Below are 13,961 nucleotides of genomic sequence, written 5' to 3'. Positions count from 1 at the left end.
ACCCACTACCAACATGCTTCTAACGAGACTCCAACTCTCAACCTTCTCTTTAAGGAAGAAATATCATACATTCTTCCAAATTTTTTTATCACAACATGAAGGACACTTTGGACCTGATCAACGGTCCTCAATTTATATGTAATTACTTTGCCTAATTCAATCAATGTAAAATATAAACTTTAAAAATAAACTAGTTTGTCTTTTAAGACTAACTCTACTTATGTGTAGTTTTTTTTTTTTTTTTTTTCCTTCAAAAACACCCAGAATATGCATTTAATTAAAGCAGTCATTTTTTTTATAGAACTGTGACACTTTTTCTGGAATTTTTTTTTTTAAAAAAAAAAAATTTAAACACTTTTTCTGGATATATATCAACAACTGAAAATGATGCAACATATTTTCTACACAGTTTAGACATAAACCCTTTGGTTCCTAAGTATTGGCAAAAGATTCATAATAAAACTAATAATTAATATTTTACAAACTATTTCTTACTTAGGCAAGATATTCATTATAAAAGTCAACATAAAATAGTCGAACATTCTTTGCTTACAAACACCTTTTTCTGGATTTATTTTTTAAAAAAAAAAAAATCTAAACACTTTTTCTGGATTTTTTTTTAAAAAAAAAATTATTTAACACTTTTTCTGGATATATCAACAACGGAAAATGATGCAACATATTTTTCTACACAGTTTAGACATAAACCCTTTGATTCCTAATAAAACTAATAATTAATATTTTACAAACTAGTTCTTATTTATGCAAGCTATTCATTATAAAAGTCAACAAAAAATAGTCAAACAATTCAATTCCGCTATCACAGCTACACGAGAGAAAGCGTTGCTGCCGCATTCTTCCACTATCAGGGCCAGCAAGCAGCATAATTCTGTTCCGAATCCTGCGTTTCATTCCAGCAACACTAGTAGTAGTATATGTTCAAAACGGCCTTGTTCCATCCCGGCGCGAATTCCCTCCATCGCTAGTATGATGGAGGCGTGACTGACAAATCTTGGGTGGTCCTGAACAAGAGGTTTTAGAGTCCCCTGTTGCAACAATGTTGGAAACTGCTTTCAATAGTATGCATTATTGGTGGTCTTTGCTATGGAATTGACCTGTGCACTGTATATGACTGCTTTTGAGCTAATATTTTCAGTCAGCTTACAAGTGTCTCCATCATTATATCTACTAAAGACATGTAAGTACCAACTAATGCAGTTACTGTATACGTAAAATCGATGTTGTGAGACTTAGAAGAGCTTCAACGTACAAGTGACATGAGATATCCAAACGAAAAAAAAAATGGGACAGTGAGAGCTACAATTAATAATGGTGCTGATTATGAAGGTGGTTGTGGTGTAATCGATGGGTTAAATACAATTGTGTGTTAGTTAGCTGAAGTGTGCAATGCATTATGTATGACGCTCCAAACAAAGTAAAAAGCCTATTGTGTTAGATAAAAGTGCATGTGGTTTGCATGACGTTCCTAACAACGTGTGTTTTTCATACATGATTGCAGTCAGGTGTACTTTATTATGGAGATGACTTGATGGTTATAAATAAGATGCCAATGGCATACCTCCTATGTATCTACAAGTTTATATCTTGAGGGTATTTTCATCATATCATTATGGAGTATCTCAAACGCTTCAAATAATTACAAGGCTAATTTTGTAATCTAATTGCACACAATGGTAATATTTTGGTGGCAATATATCCGAATATTTCAATATATTCTCCAACTGCATTTTAGAAGTATTGGAAACTCCAGATTTATCAGGGACTCAACTTTGTGGCCATTTTCCTGATGCTGCTCATCAAATCGCACAATCTAAAAATCTGGTAGCCCTCGTGCTTATAAGTTATTTTCTTTTTGGTCACATTCCAGAATCTTTGTGGGGACTATCGACTTTGCAATATTTTGAAGTTTATAATAATTCTCTTTCTGGTCACATTCCAGTGTCTTTGGGAGGATTGTCATCCTTGAAATATTTAGATATTTTTAATAATAACTTGAGTGGACATGTACCGAAAAGTCTTGGACAACTTGCAAAGCTGGATGTAGTATGGATATTTTCCAAGGTGCTATATCTAAGTTCACTTTGCAAGATTAAGACAATTCGGTGGAGCTGAAAATCATTTGGTCTTGCAAGTGGGTCCAACTTGGGTTCCTCAATTTCAACTTGATATGCTAACACTAGGCGCATGCCAACTGGGGCCACAATTTCCACCATGGCTTCAGAGTTCAGTCACAAAAGAATTTAGCGGTTCTGGATCCATCCAACAATGGATTTCAGATGTCATTCCCAATTGGTTTTGGAACTTATCTTCCGAGGTTTACATTTTAAATCTCTCTCGCAATCATTTCCATGGTCAGATTGTTGATATGCCTTTAGTTTTTTCTATTTCGACAATAGTTGATCTAAGTTCTAATCACTTCAGATGTACGTTACCCCATATATCTTCAGGTGCAATTACACTGGATCTCTCTAACAATTCATTTTCAAGATCTATTTCCCCCTTCTTATGTTACAGGATGGATCAACCAAAGAATTTGCAACTTCTTAATCTAGAGGGAAATCTTTTATCAGGAGAAATTCCCAATTGTTGGATGAGCTGGGTTGGGCTTGAATTCCTAAATTTAGGAAACAACAATCTAACTGGAAAAATTCCAAGCTCCATGGGATCATTAAATCACCTCAAATCGTTGCATTTGCGTAATAATAGCCTTTTTGGAGAACTACCTATCTCATTACATAACTGTACTGGGTTAGCGGCTATGGACTTGGGTGAAAATGAATTTTCAGGAAGCATACCAACATGGATTGGAGAGAGACTTGTTAATCTCAAGATCCTCATCCTACGGTCAAATAAGTTGCACAACGGCATTCCCGAAGAACTTTGTGCACTCATTTCACTTCAAATCTTGGACCTTGCACATAATAATTTATGGGGAAGCATACCAAGATGTTTTAGGAATCTAAGTGCCATGAACATACAGCAAAACTCAAGTGATCAGATGTTTAATGGCTCTAATGCTACCATTGCATACTTCTTTAATGGTATTATGGAGAATGCATTACTAGTGATGAAAGGGAAAGTGCTTGGATATAGCACCATCCTTCAACTGGTAACGAGCATGGACCTTTCAGGTAACAATTTATCAGGAGATATTCCCAAAGCTTCTCGGGCTTCGATCGTTAAATTTGTCGCATAATATTTTAACGGGAAGGATTCCTGAGAATATTGGTTCTATGATATTATTAGAGTCCATTGATTTCTCTACAAACCATCTTATTGGTGCAATCCCTCCAAGCATGGCAAGTTTGACATTCCTAAGTCACTTGAACTTGTCCAATAACAACTTGAAAGGTGAAATACCACTAAGCACTCAGTTCCAAAGTTTTAATGCATCTTGCTTTGTTGGCAACAATCTTTGTGGGCCTCCACTTGTTCACAATTGCAGTGTAAATGATGCAACACCTACTTCTAGAAATGGAGGAGGCAATGAAGGCAAGGGACCTGAGGTGGATTGGTTTTATGTGAGCGTGGCACTTGGTTTTATTATGGGCTTTTGGGGTGTATTTGGTCCTGTACTGTTCAAAAGGTCATGGAGATTGGTATGCTTTGAGTTGATGGATAGAATGTGGCATAAATTCTCTGTTCTTATAGGTGTGTGAAAATAGATGTTATTTTAATTGAGTGGTGATCATCATTCAACTGTAGACTAAGCTGTAATTTTATTCTGCAAAAGTTGATTATATGAATGACATCTAAATCATAGATATTTGCTTGCATCCTCCTGTTAAGCAAACTCTTATTAAACAAGAGCAAGAGTAGCAGTTTTTGTAATGCATTGATGTAGTACATATTTCCTAGATAGTATAGATTTTTTTTTTTTTTCCCCACCTTTTTTATTTAACCTGAGTGCGATTTTAAAATAGTTTTTAAAAATTAAATATAATGAAAGAATGAAATTTAGGTAATGGATACAAAATTAATTTGAAAATGACTTTGAAAAATTAAATAAAAAAAATTAGAGTGACAAAGTTGGTAATGATATGATTTGCACTATTTGTTAGATCTGGGAGAGAACTTGAGTAAGTCCGATGGGATTAGGGATGACAAACAGTTAATTCGATATGGGTTTTTTAGAAGTATTCCATCCTCATCCCACTAAGTTAAACGGATTACCGACCCTAAAGAGATAAAATGCTAGTGAAGTTATTGTACTATATATATAGTAACCAAGGGCCTTGTAGCTAGACATGTCAATGAATCGAATTTTGATTTGAATCGAAAAAAATTTCAAATGAAGATGAATTTGATATTCAATTTTTCCATATTAGGTTGGTGATACTATTAGACGATTTGAGATAAAAGGTCTCTCATTGAAAGATGTAATTAATTTTGATTCTTTCTATTTTCTAGATGTAATTAATTTTAATTTTTTATATTTTCTACTATTTATCCCTTGTGTTCTATATCTATTTGTGAATTCATTATTGGCAATTGTGTGTATTATCACTGTATCTGAAGACAACCAGGTTTTCTGGGGAAAACTAGGGTTTTTAGATTCAAATGATTGATTTTGAAAGTTTTAAAGGTCATGGATTAGTTTTTTCTCGTTGCTTGTTGTTGGATTGGGATAGTGGAGGGGTACATTATATTATTGTTTGTCTATTAGTTCTCAATTGTGCGGAGTAGAGTAGTTTGGTAGCTTGCAAAGTCATCACCTTGAGATCACGGATTCAAATCTCTTCGCTACATTGTCATTTTATTCTCGGATTTTTTTTTTTTTTTTTTTTTCTTTTTTCCCTCTCTATCCCATTCTTATTGTAGGTGGTGGTTGCTGTTTACTTTTTCCCTTATTGCAGTCATTAATGAACATGCTGAAAGTTAAAGAGCCATTTCCTTTGATTAGTTGAAACCAGTAGAGAAAACGTCTCCTGTTTGGTCTGAGCTGGACTCTTGGATGATGGACTTCCATTTCATGTTGTATCAGTTATGAAAGTAGGTCATTTCAGCTGCTGAGTTTTTTTGTTTGTGTATACATGTGTATATATATCCGCTGAGATCACGGGTTCCTATCCTTTTAAGAATAATTTATTGTTCAAAGACAGCAGAAAAAAGGAAAATGGTTTGATTTCTTTCACAGTTTCACTAGATGCCTTTTTGAACTTTTTTTGAAAACGGAATTTAAAACTACATAATTTTTTTAGAATACTAAAAATTATTTTATATTCTTGGGGTTATTGAAATTATTTTAGACTACAGTAATAGCTATTTTAAAATGACATAATTGTACAGGCACAAAATCCAAATTGGAGGAGAAAATTTCCACGAGATGGAAAACTTTTGGCACTAAAAATGAAAGTGGAAGACCAGAAGAAAAGAGTTCCTTGAAAATGAAAGTTAAAGACTAGACGCATAGACTTGTTATACAAGCACTTGCGTTGATCTTATTATTGGCTAAAGTCTCTACCTAAGACGATACGGCAAATTTTGGCTAAAGTCTCTAGCTAAGATGATACGGCAAATTTTAGAATAATCGAGCATGGATATGTTAAAAAATAATAATATAATATACCATTATATATAAAGAATAATAATTTTTACACATTTTATCCATACACTTGTGAATGAAATCACTAATTGGAAGTTTAGAACTAAATGTTGGTTAATTTTGTTTTCTTAAATTTCATATTATTCTTCTAATATATTTTAAATTGCATTGAATTCCATTACCCCTACCCTGGCCTAAAAGTGTCTCAAGCGTGTTTTTGTCGTGTTACGTGTTTAAAATATATATCTATATATAATATTTAAATTCCAAGACACTTCTAGTGCGCGGCAGTATCCGCGAGTCTGACACATGTCTGAGCATCCTCAGACACCCCTAGGTACAATGTCCGTGCATTCTAGGTCTCTAGTCATCCGCGTCCATGGTTGGTTTTGTCTCACAAACTTGGTGCTCTGTTCTAAGACTTTTGATGGAGATGCTGAAGTCACAAAATGACCAATGCTCTCCCAAAGGGTATCTGTTGGCCCATGAAAACCACTTTTTTTTTTTTTTTTCTTCTGAAAAACAATAACTCTGGTAGATAGATATCCAAGTTAAATTGATTAGATTAATATTAGGGTAAGTTATTCTGGTGGGGTGCATTAAGGGTTGGAGATGGTTATAAACCTGTCATTTATTGAGAAAATGACAAATGCTCTCCCAAAGGGTATCTGTTGGCCCATGAAAACCACTTTTTTTTTTTTTCTTCTGAAAAACATGAACTCTGGTAGATGGATATGTAGGTTAAATTGATTAGATTAATATTACAGTAAGTTATTCCGGTGGGGTGCATTAAGGGTTGGAGATGGTTATAAACCTGTCACTTATTGAGAAAATTCCATTCACATGATAAGATTTTAAAACCACAAGTTAACTCCCAAGGCAGGAGAGTCCAAGTCAGCCCAGGAGAATTTTTAAGTCTTGGAATGAAAGTCTCTTCCTCCACTACCAGACCACAGTTCCTCTTCCCCAGCCTAAATGCCCTTCTGAACTAGTTCGGTTCTTTTCTTCATTTTTGGTCACATCACATACATGATCATGAATAACTTCATTGCAACATTTGCTGTGCTTCTCTTGTTTTGGTTTCTATTGGCAGACACTTCCATCTTTAGCTCAAGTGATGGACAACCACCAACTGGTATTCTTTGCAGCGAAAAGGAAAAAAGAGCCCTTCTAAGCTTCAAACATGGTCTCACAGATCCTGCAAACAGGCTATCGTCATGGTCTGTTCATCAAGACTGTTGTCAATGGACAGGAGTCCACTGCGACAATGTAACAGGCAGAGTCATTGAGCTCGACCTCCACAATCCATATGATATCGTCAGTTATGACTCTTATGAGATGTACAAGTTGGGTGGTAAGATTACTCCCTCGTTGCTGGAATTAGAATTTCTAAGCTACTTGAACTTGAGCTGGAATGATTTTGCAGGTGCGAGTATTCCAAGTTTCTTAGGTTCTATGAAATGTTTAAGATATCTTGACCTCTCAACAGCAGTATTTGGGGGGGCGGTTCCTCATCAGCTTGGGAATCTCTCAAGCCTTCGCTATCTCAATTTAGGTGGAAATGAACTTTCTTTGGAAAACCCTAGTTGGATTGCTCATCTTTATTCCTTGGAATACCTTGACATGAGTAGCATTGATCTTCACAAGGCAACCGATTGGCTTCAAGCATTGAGCATGCTCCCTTCCCTTTCAGAACTGCATTTGTCCCTTTGTCGACTTGATAAAATGACTCCTCCTCAGAGTTATGTTAATTTTACATCTCTTGAAGTCCTTGATTTTTCTGCCAACCGTTTTAATTGCAAGATACCTAATTGGTTGTTTAATCTCAGCAATAGTCTTGTTTCCATTGATCTGAGCTTCAATTATCTATATGGTCACATACCAAGTAGCATATTAAATCTTCACATGTTGAAAAGTCTGTATTTGCAGGACAATCATCTTTCTGGGCAAATTCCAAATAATATTGGCCAGCTGAAACATCTCGAATATATTCTTCTTTATATGAACTCATTGTCCGGTCCCATTCCTACATCTCTCGGAAACTTATTGTCCTTAAGGGAGTTGTATCTTTCTAGTAATCAACTGAATGGTACTCTTCCAAAGAGTATTGGGCGGCTTCCAAATCTAGAGACCTTACACATTGGAAATAACTCCTTAGGAGGCATTGTTTCTGAAGTGAATTTCGCGAAACTCTCAAAATTGAAGGTTCTCGAAATTTCTTTAAACTCTTTCTCCTTTAAGGTGAATTCTGATTGGGTTCCTCCCTTTCGACTCGAGTCCATTGCAATGGGTTCCTGCAAGATGGGTCCAAAGTTTCCTGCATGGCTACGAACACAAACATCTCTTAAGCAGTTAGACATTTCGCAGTCGGGAATTTCTGATGCAGCTCCAGACTGGATTTGGAATTTGGCTTCACATATGGAGTTGATCAATCTCTCTGACAACCAGATCAACGGTAACATATCAACCGTCTTGCTAAATTCTAGTGTCATTGAATTGGGATCTAATTCCTTTAAAGGCCATCTGCCACATCTATCACCAAATGTTAAAGTCCTGAATTTGGCAAATAATACATTTTCTGGATCCATTTCCTCTTTCCTGTGCCAGAAGGTGAATAGAGACAATAATTTAGAAGTTCTGGACGTGTCAAATAACCTTTTATCAGGTGAACTTTCTAATTGTTGGATGTATTGGCAATCTTTGACCCATATAAATTTGGGGAGCAATAACCTGTCTGGTAAAATTCCTAGCTCAATGAGTTATTTATCTCAACTTGAATCATTGCACTTGCATGATAATAGCTTCTTAGGAGAGATACCGGAATCGTTGAAGAACTGCACGTCATTGGGGCTCATTGATTTAGGTGAAAATGAATTCACAGGAGTAATGCCAAGCTGGATGGGAGAAATAACAACTCTAATGGCCCTTCGTTTGAAATCCAATAGAATTGTCGGCAATATTCCTCCACAAATATGTCAGCTTTCTTCTATTATAGTTCTGGACCTTGCCAACAATAGTCTGTCAGGAACTATTCCAAAATGTTTGAATAATATCAGCGCAATGGCTGAGATAGATACTTTAGATTCTGAATATTTTGAAGCTTTAGAGTATGGGAATGACTATGGCTCCTACATTGAGACACTCTGGTTGGTCACAAAAGGGAGGAACTCAGAGTACAGAGGCATTCTTAAACTTGTTAGGAGCATAGACCTTTCAAGTAACAGACTGTCTGGGCCAATCCCTCCTCAGCTATCAGGTCTTCATGCATTGCGTTTTCTGAACTTATCTCATAATCACTTGAGAGGTAAGATACCAGAGAAAATCGGGGGCATGACAATGTTGGAATCCCTGGATCTTTCGAAAAATTATTTGTCAGGTGAAATTCCTCAGAGCATGTCTAATTTGACATTTCTTAATTACTTGAATTTGTCCTACAACAACTTGTCTGGAATAATCCCTTCAAGCACCCAGCTTCAGAGCTTTGATGAAGCTAGCTTCATCGGCAATGCTGAACTTTGTGGAGCTCCTCTCTTAAAGAATTGTACAACAGAGAGGGAATATCAAAGTGAAATCCCTGTGGGCCAAGATAAAGAAGAATCTGAAATGTTTTGGTTTTATATAGGGATGGGACCTGGATTCGCTGCTGGCTTTTGGGGAGTTTGTGGTGTTCTTTTCTTTAAGAGGACTTGGCGGCATGCTTATTTTAAATTTCTTGATGACATGAAAGACAGGATCTATGTGGCCACACTGCTACAAGTGAACTGGTTTTGCAAGAAGTTTAAGAGATCCAGGTGATGTCCAGTGACAGGCATCAATCAAGTTTTTAGAGGTAATGGCTTCAAAGTTCCTTTAATGGTTGTTTAGTTGAAGTGTCTACTTTGTTCTTGCTGTTATAGTTATAAAATAAATTGAGCATTGTGTGGTTTGTATTATGTGAGCATGGCACTTGGTTTTGTTATTGGCTTTTGGGGTGTATTTGGTCCTATACTGTTCAAAAGGTGTTGGAGATTTGTATGGTTTGAGTGATGCATAGCATGTGGCATAAATTGTGTTTCTGTAGGTATGTGTAATTCTATGTAGTCATTTTGATTGAGTGGTGATCATCATTCAATTATAGAGTATGTTGTAATTTAATTATGCAAAAGTTGATTACATGGATGATATCTAAATTATATATATTTGTTTGCACTTTGCATTCTCCTGTTAAGCTTTAAGCTTTGGATTATTTCTATGTTGGGATGCTAACAAAGTTTCAAGTTAGGGTGTGGGCCAAAGTAATTGTTGTTTTTTTTTTAGTAGAATAAATTGGTAATGATTATACTATTCTCACACACGTACGAAGGCTCGATCCCCTAACCTTCTTTTAGAAAGTAAGGACCTGATACACTCGCCCATTGGTAAAATGATAGTTGTTTACCACAAGGGGCACACACAAACACACAAAAAGGGCGTTGGAAGTAAAATTTACCATCTGATGAAAAGTAATCTACTCCATTACAGTATAAGCAGATGAAATAAGTCATCTATACTAATGCATATATGTGGAATATTGTGTCGAACAACGATAATAGAATTTGGGCACAGTGAGGACAAAGCACATCTAATTAGGGGAAGTAATTTCTGAGAAATAAACGTACCTCAGCAAGAATCATGGAATTGGAAGAAGATGTTATAACTCCATCAACAAGTTGGATCTATCTTCCACTGTATGTGCCCTATGGAGAGAGAGCGCAACGCTCGAATTTTCAGAGGCTCTGTATCCACCCAATCAAATAATTTTTTACAGAGCATTTGCGATCTCATCAGAGGATGCAATTAGGGCTATCCATGTCTGTGATCTTCCAGATTCGTCTTCATCAACCAACCTTGCGTAGAAACAACGAAGCAACCGTTGCAATCTCTCTGTTACCCGAAAATATTGACTCCGAGAAGAAGGTTAAATGAAGAAGATGGGTTGGGCTGCTTCTCTTATGTTGCCTTTTGTTTGGGTTTTTGACTGGCCTCTCCAAGACTGTTTGGTGGTCCGCTCCATTTTTCATTTCTACCTGTTCATTAATTTTTTTTTTTTCCTAATACAATCTGAATTTCCGGAAAAAAACACACAAATATATATATATATACACACACTAGGAAAAGGCAATGAATGTTTTGTAACTTCTCTCATTTTTTTTTTCATTTTTTCTTTTTTTTCTAATTGTTGATTTGAAACTTGTAATAATAAACCTTACAAAATATAGCAATTTTGTAACTCTTTTTATGTTAATTAATAAATATTTTTTTATATTAATAAATAAATACTGAAATATTTTGAAATTGGTGGTAGAGTTTGAGTTTTTGTAGAGTAATAAATTCTTTTAGATTTTTATATTAATACGGAAATATTTATATTTAATTTTTTTTTATTTTAATACTGAAATATTTAAGTTTTGCATAGTAATAAATTCTTTTAATTAATTTGAATTTTATTAAGTAATTTGTAAATTAAATTTTATTAGGTAATATTTAAAAAATTATATATATATAATATTAAAGATTTGAATTTTAATAGGTAATTTGTAATTTGAATTTTATTAGAAAATTTGAAATTTAGTATAATTTTAAATTTACAATAGAAATTCAATTATACTAATCATACATTAGATTTAAATTGATATAAAAATTTATTGTATGGAGTTTGTGATTTTTTGGAAGACCCTAGGTTATATTTTATTTTCTTTAAATATATCATTTTATAATGTGATATAGTTTTAAAGAAAATATATAAGGTAATTTGTAAAAGAGTTTTATAGAAATTATTTTATTTTATTTAAATATATCCTTCTAAAATTAAATTTTCTTTTATTAAAAAACTCATAATATATAGATAAATACAAGGTTATATGTGATAGAGTTCTCTTTTTATATTAATTAATAATTATTTTTATATTAAAAAATAAATATTAAAATGCTGAAATTCTTTACACTTTTATATTTTATTTATATGTATTATTATATATTTTCTTTAAATATATTCTTGTATAATGTGATAAAATTTTAAAGAAAATAAAATAGGTAATTTGTGGTAAAGTTTTAAATAAATTATTTTATTTTCTTTAAATATATCTTTATCTAATTAGATTTTCTTTTATTAATAAACTCATGATAAATAGATAAATACATGTTATATGTGATAGAGTTTTAAATAAAATAAAATAGTTAATTTGTGGTAAAGTTTAGTTAAATTGTGTTACAGTTTTATAGAAACTCTCTAAATACATCATTATCTAATGTAATAGAGTTTCATTGAAAATAAAATAGGTAATTTGTAGTAAAATTTTATATAAATTATTTATTTTCTTTAAACATATATATATCCTTGTCTAATTATATTTTCCTTTATTAAAAAAACTCATAATAAATAGGTAAATAAATAATATGTATTAGAGTTTTTATAAAACATCTTTTAAAAACACTTTTTATATGAATTAATAAATATTTTAATATATTAATAATTTTTGTCTAATTATATTACCTTTTAATAAAAAAGATTATAATAATAGGTAATTTGTGATAGAGTTTTAGAAAAAAATATTTTATTTTTTATATTAATAATTCTTGTTTAATTAGATTTTTTTTTATTAAAAAAAAACTCATAATAAATAAATAAGTATGTAATTTGTGTTAGAACCTCTTTTTATATAAATTAATAAATAATTTTTTATATTAATAATAATTGTCTAATTAGATTTTCTTTTATTAAAAAACTCATATTAAATAGATAAATATGTAATTTGTGTTAGTGTTTTATAAAAACTCTTTTAAAGCCACTTTTTGTATCAATTAATAAATAATTTTTTATATTAATAATAATTATCTAATTAGATTTTCTTTTATTAAAAAACTCATAATAAATAGATTTAATTTTATTAATAAAGTCATAATAAAAGCTAATTTGTCGTAGAGTTTTAAAAAAAATTATTTTATTTTATATATCAATTAATAAATATTTTTTATATTAATAATTCTTGTTTAATTAAATTTCCTTTTAATAAAAAATTTAAAATAATAAATAGATAAATATGTTAATTTAAATTTTATTATGTAGATTTTAGAGTTTTATAGAGTTTTTTTTTATATAAAAACTCTTGTTATATCAATTAATAAATAATTTTTTATATAAGTTAATAAATACTGAAACTCTTTACACGTTTAATAATAGTATGGATAAAAACTCTTTTTATAAAAATTTTATATTAATAATTCTTCTCTAATTAGATTTTCTTTTGTTAAAAAGCTGATAATAAATAAATAAATAAGTAATTTGTGTTAGAGTTTAATAGAAACTCTTTTAAAAACTCTTTTTATATCAATTAATAAATATTTTTTATATTAATAATTTTTGTGTAAATAGATTTTCTTTTATTAAAAAATTCATAATAAATAGACAAATAAGTAATTAGTGTTAGAGTTTTATAGAAACTCTTTAAATATATCTTTATCTAGTGTAATAGAGTTTTATTGAAAATAAAATAGGTAATTTCTAATTGAGTTTTATTACGTAGAGTGGTTTTTTTAAATAAATAAATAAATAAAAAACTTTTTTCATGTCAATTAATAAATATTTTTTATATAAATAAATAAATACGGAAACTCTTACACATTTAATAATAATATAGATAAAAACTCTTTTTATATCAATTAATAAATATTTTTTTATATAAAGAAATAAATACTAAAATTTTATATAAATAAATACTGAAACTCTTTGGCAGAACTTCTGTATTTTACTCTTGAATGCTGGATTTCTAGAATTCTCAATTCCTGTACCCCTTTCTCCTTCCTCAATACCTCTATTTATAGGCTTCTTGGATTAATAAGATGATATACATGTGTCCTTTCTTGATAATGACATATCATAACTGGGCTGGATTGGTTATATTGTGATAATTATCTATAAATAAATAAAAAAAAAACTAATTTTTTTTATATCAATTAAAAAATCTTTTTTTATATAAATAAATATTGAAATACTTTGCACATTTAATAATAGTATAGATAGATATAGGTACGGTTAAGATTTGTATGTGGAAACTCTATTAAAACCATATTTACATAAAACTAAAATTAATATTTTCCAAATTATTTCTTATTTAGGCAAGAGATTCATTACAAAAGTCAACATAAAATAGTCAAATATTCTTTGCTTACAAACAATTCAATTTCTCAATATTCTTTGCTAACAAACAATCAATTGGTCAATTTGCTTAAAGGAGATGATTCCTTTATGAATAATAATTTAAGGATCCCTTTATGAATAATAATTTAACGATCCAATTAGTTAGTTATAGAATTCAATTCATGTGTAATGTCATTATTACATCATGTGATGGAATTCACCATTCTTTTTATATAAATT

The 13,961-nt window shown here is 31.3% G+C and overlaps 1 protein-coding gene and 1 long non-coding RNA gene across 2 annotated transcripts; one reads left to right on the top strand and one right to left on the bottom strand.

Annotated features, from left to right (window-relative positions):
* Positions 1–631: 631 nt before the first annotated feature.
* Positions 632–10,925, bottom strand: LOC132303247 (uncharacterized). Its single transcript, XR_009481155.1, has 2 exons — positions 10,204–10,925; positions 632–1,046 (listed from the first exon to the last, which is right to left on the bottom strand). It is a non-coding gene; the product is annotated as an uncharacterized LOC132303247 (long non-coding RNA).
* On the top strand, positions 5,905–9,829 carry LOC132303246 (receptor-like protein EIX2). The gene is made up of 2 exons (XM_059800428.1): positions 5,905–8,942; positions 9,189–9,829. The coding sequence occupies exons 1-2, from the start codon at positions 6,596–6,598 to the stop codon at positions 9,359–9,361; spliced, it is 2,520 nt and encodes an 839-aa protein (XP_059656411.1). The 5' UTR covers positions 5,905–6,595; the 3' UTR covers positions 9,362–9,829.
* Positions 10,926–13,961: the final 3,036 nt, after the last annotated feature.

The sequence above is a fragment of the Cornus florida genome, unplaced genomic scaffold (assembly GCF_030987335.1).
Source record: "Cornus florida cultivar Cherokee Brave unplaced genomic scaffold, ASM3098733v1 CherokeeBrave_3.0.0_Hap2_Chr04, whole genome shotgun sequence".
NCBI lineage: Eukaryota > Viridiplantae > Streptophyta > Magnoliopsida > Cornales > Cornaceae > Cornus > Cornus florida.
Note: the sequence above shows the minus strand (reverse complement) of the source record. Positions and strands in the feature narration are given on the sequence as shown.